At 39.0% G+C, this 3991-nt stretch overlaps 1 protein-coding gene across 2 annotated transcripts in view; it reads left to right on the forward strand.

Moving 5' to 3' along the window:
* Window positions 1-1463, forward strand: part of SARAF (store-operated calcium entry-associated regulatory factor) — a 19663-nt gene extending 18200 nt beyond the window's left edge. For both annotated transcript variants that reach the window (XM_011944544.1, XM_011944545.1), the window contains one exon: window positions 663-1463. In XM_011944544.1, coding sequence (XP_011799934.1) covers window positions 663-688 — 26 coding nt within the window. In that variant the 3' untranslated portion in view covers window positions 689-1463. The remainder of the gene's footprint in view (window positions 1-662) is intronic.
* Window positions 1464-3991: the final 2528 nt, after the last annotated feature.

Raw genomic sequence — 3991 nt, forward strand, 5'->3', positions numbered from 1 at the left:
ATATATAATACATGTAATAGATATATAAAATATATATATATATATGGCTAGGTAAGACATCATGACAGAAGAAAACTCCTTCTCAGTGGAAAGAAGACTTGCAAAAAATCATGACTATCAACTAGAAATGTATGGGAATTATATGAAAGAAAATCATAAAAACCAAATAATCTAAACCTGAAAATAATTGAGAGACTTTCCAGATAGGAAGACTTGTCATCCTGTAGCCTGTGTGTGTGTGCATGGTGTCTAAATAATGCTTAACTATCTGAAGTCCATAACCCTCCCCACATTATGTCTCTTACCACTGGAGTTGTGAGAGGTAGCAGGGCATGGCTTATGTGCCACTGGCCTCTGTCTTTTTGGCTTAGACTTTGAGTATTGCCTGTACCATGGTGGCTCCACTATAGAATGCATCTTTTTTTTGGGGGTCCTAACTGTCATTCCCAGCAACCATGTGCGAGTGTAGGCTCAGTGATTGGGAAGGTTGCTGTGGGAGGCGATGCACCGTCCTGCTCAGCCCAGTTCCACCTAGTGGCTCACTCTTTCCTTTCCTCCTATCTCATTCATTTGCTAACAATAAACATGTATGACTTGTAATTTTATAAGCAATTCTAATGCATTTTTAAAAACTAATGTAAATTTTACCCCTCTCATTCTAGGATATGGTGGTACCAGGAGACGATAAAGTAGAAAGTTGGAGTCAAACATTGGATGCAGAAATTTTGGATTTTTCGTCACTTTCTCTTTAGAAAAAGTGCTACCTGTTAACAATTGGGAAAGGGGGATATTCAAAAATTCTGTGGTGTTTTGTCCTGTATAGCTTTTTGTATTCTATTATTTGAGGCTAAAAGTTGATATGTGACAAAATACTTATGTGTTGTATGTCAGTGTAACATGCAGATGTATATTGCAGTTTTTGAAAGTGATCATTACTGTGGAATGCTAAAAATACATTAATTTCTAAAACCTGTGATGCCCTAGGAAGCATTAAGAATGAAGGTGTTGTACTAATAGAAATTAAGTACAGAAAATTTCAGTCTTAGGTGGTTGTAGCTGATGAGTTATTACCTCATAGAGACTTTAATATTCTATTTGGTATTGTATTATTTGATGTTTGCTGTTCTTCAAACATTTAAATCAAGCTTTGGACTAATTATGCTAATTTGTGAGTTCTGATCACTTTTGAGCTCTGAAACTTTGAATCATTCAGTGGTGGTGATGGCCTTCTGGTGAGTATTACCTTCTGTAGGAAAAGGTAGAAAATAAGCTCTAGAAGGTTGTTGTGAATGACTGTATGCTGGCAGAAATGCTTGAAACCTCTATATTCAGTTCATAAGAGGTAAAGGTCAAATTTTTCAAAAAAAGTCTTTTAATAACAAAAGCATGCAGTTCTCTGTGGAATCTCAAATATTGTTATAATAGTCTGTTTCAATCTTAAAAATAATCAATAAAAACAAGGGCTTAGTCTCATTCTTTCTATTAGCCTAGGCACAAATAAATGTTACCTTTTTTTTTTTTTTTTTTTAAAAACCCGTTTTCCCAAAGGGGAAAGTTCATGCAGAAGTTCTGTCTCCCTAAACAATAATTTTATGTGGTAGTCATACCTTAGTCTTTTGGTAAATGTTTTCAAAAAGTAATTTAGAAATGGTCTGGAAGCCTCTGCCAAAAAATAGCTTTTTAAAAAAATAATTAAATCTCCAAGCCTCCCAACCCATCAGAGATTGTACACTTAGTTAAGCTTCATAACCTGAAAACCCCGGTTTTATGTCTTATGTGTTTAATGATTTTTGCCATTTAAAACCGCAGTTACTTTTCAGCAACCAATAGGAACCAATTTAAAACAAACCCTTATTAAAACTTTAAAATGTGATTTAGGGGATAGTTGCAAGGGTATTGCGATTAGAACTATCCTCTCTTCATCAGTGAAACAGTAGAAATTTTAACTGATAGAAGAAACACAGCTCTACTTTATGTATGTTCCACTAAATCCTTACTCCATTTCTCCTTAGTAGAAGGATATGGAGTAAAAGAGAATGCAGTTTGTTGCCTTTTTTTTTGAGACAGAGTCTCGCTCTGTTGCCAGGCTGGAGTGCAGTGGCATGATCTTGGCTCACTGCAACTTCCGCCTCCCAGGTTCAAGCAATTCTCCTGCCTCAGCCTTCTGAGTAGCTGGGATTACAGGCTCCTGCCACCAAGCCCAGCTAATTTTTTGTATTTTTAGTAGAGATGGGATTTCACTATGTTGGCCAGGCTGGTCTCAAACTCCTGACCTCAGAGGTTCCACATGCCTCAGCCCCCGCAAAGTGCTGGGATTACAGGCATGAACCACCGCGCCCAGCTTACTCAAGATTGTTTTTGAACATAGTACTGCAGATCATTGGGATTGTAAGAAAATAATGAGTTAATGTAAAGAGAGGTGACTAAAAAAAAGTTGACTAATTGGTGACTTTCAAGCTACTCTGGGGAACCCTAGGGATGTTCTTATGAGGTTCTTTCAGAGGGTCCCTGGAGGGAAGGGAGGAAAAGAGGCAGAGTATAGGTTTCAAACCCCACCTGAGTGTTCCTCTTTTATCTGTTCTGTATTTGCACTTCCTTGTCATTTATTTATTTTTATTTTTATTTTTTGTTAGAGATGGTGTTTCACTATGTTGCTCAGGCTAGTCTCAAACTCCTGGCCTTAAGCAGTCCTCCCATCTTGGCCTCCCCAAGTGCTGGGATTACAGGCATGAACCATTACTCCTGGCCCTTTGTTGTTTATAGAAAAGGTTCACATATATCACCTCCCCAAATGTAAAACTCAGAGTAATAAGATAGTACAGCTAAGTCTCGTTAGGGACCAAGATAAGGGTCACTGCCAAGGGAGACTGGGGCACTTCAGTGGAAGATTGGTGTGCCCTATTAGGAGGGCAAAGAAAGGACAAAGAGGAGTGAAAGGGAACTGAAGACAAGCTTTGAAGTTTTATACACATGAGAGTTCACTAGAACCTTTGAATGTTAAGATGAGGTTTCTGGTATTTTAACCAGTTAGGGGTGTTTCTATAGATTCAAGCAGGTTTCTGTATGAAGCTGCTTGATCTTTTCCATTCTGACCTTGTACCTCCTTAAGACTGGTTTAAGTTTTTCTAATGTTCTTTTTTTTTGAGACAGGGTCTTGCTCTGTTTCCCAGGCTTGAATGCAGTGGTGCAGTCTTGGCTCGCTGCAATCTCTGCCTCCTGGGTTCAAGCAGTTCTCTTGCTTCTGCCTCCCGAGTAGCTGGGAGTACAGATGCATGCCACCATGTCCAGCTAATTTGTGTGTGTGTGTGTATATAAATATATGTGTGTATATATAGATATGTATGTATATCTATATGTGTACATGTATATATACACATATATACATATATACACATGTATATACATATATGTGTGTGTATATATATACATGTATACATATGGATATATATTTTTTTGAGATGGTATTTCACTCGTTGCCCAGGCTGGAGTGCAATGGTGTCATCTCGGCTCACTGGGTTCAAGCGATTCTCCTGCCTCAACCTCCCAAGTAGCTGGGATTACAGGCGCCTGCCACCATGCCTGGCTAATTTTTTATTTTTATTTTTTGTAGTTTTAGTAGAGACGGGGTTTCACCGTGTTGGCCAGGCTGGTCTCGAACTCCTGACCTCATGTGATCTGCCTGCCTCAGCCTCCCAAAGTGTTGGGATTACAGGTGTGAGTCACCGTGCCTGGCCTGAATTTTTGTAGTTTTTTTTAGTAAAGACAAGGTTTCGCCATGTTGGCTAAGCTGGTCTTGAACTCCTGACCTCAAGTGATCCGTCTGCCTTGGCCTCCCAAAGTGCTGGGATTATAGGCATGAGCCACTGAACCTGGCCTTCCAATATTCTTCTATAACACATCTTAGTATTTTGTGTCATAATTATCTTTTAAACACAGGTCTTTCTTGCTACTCTGCTCTTTAGGGGCATGGAGTACTCTTCCCTTTGCAGCT

This window comes from Colobus angolensis, unplaced genomic scaffold (genome assembly GCF_000951035.1).
Source record: "Colobus angolensis palliatus isolate OR3802 unplaced genomic scaffold, Cang.pa_1.0 Scaffold233, whole genome shotgun sequence".
Classification (NCBI taxonomy): domain Eukaryota; kingdom Metazoa; phylum Chordata; class Mammalia; order Primates; family Cercopithecidae; genus Colobus; species Colobus angolensis.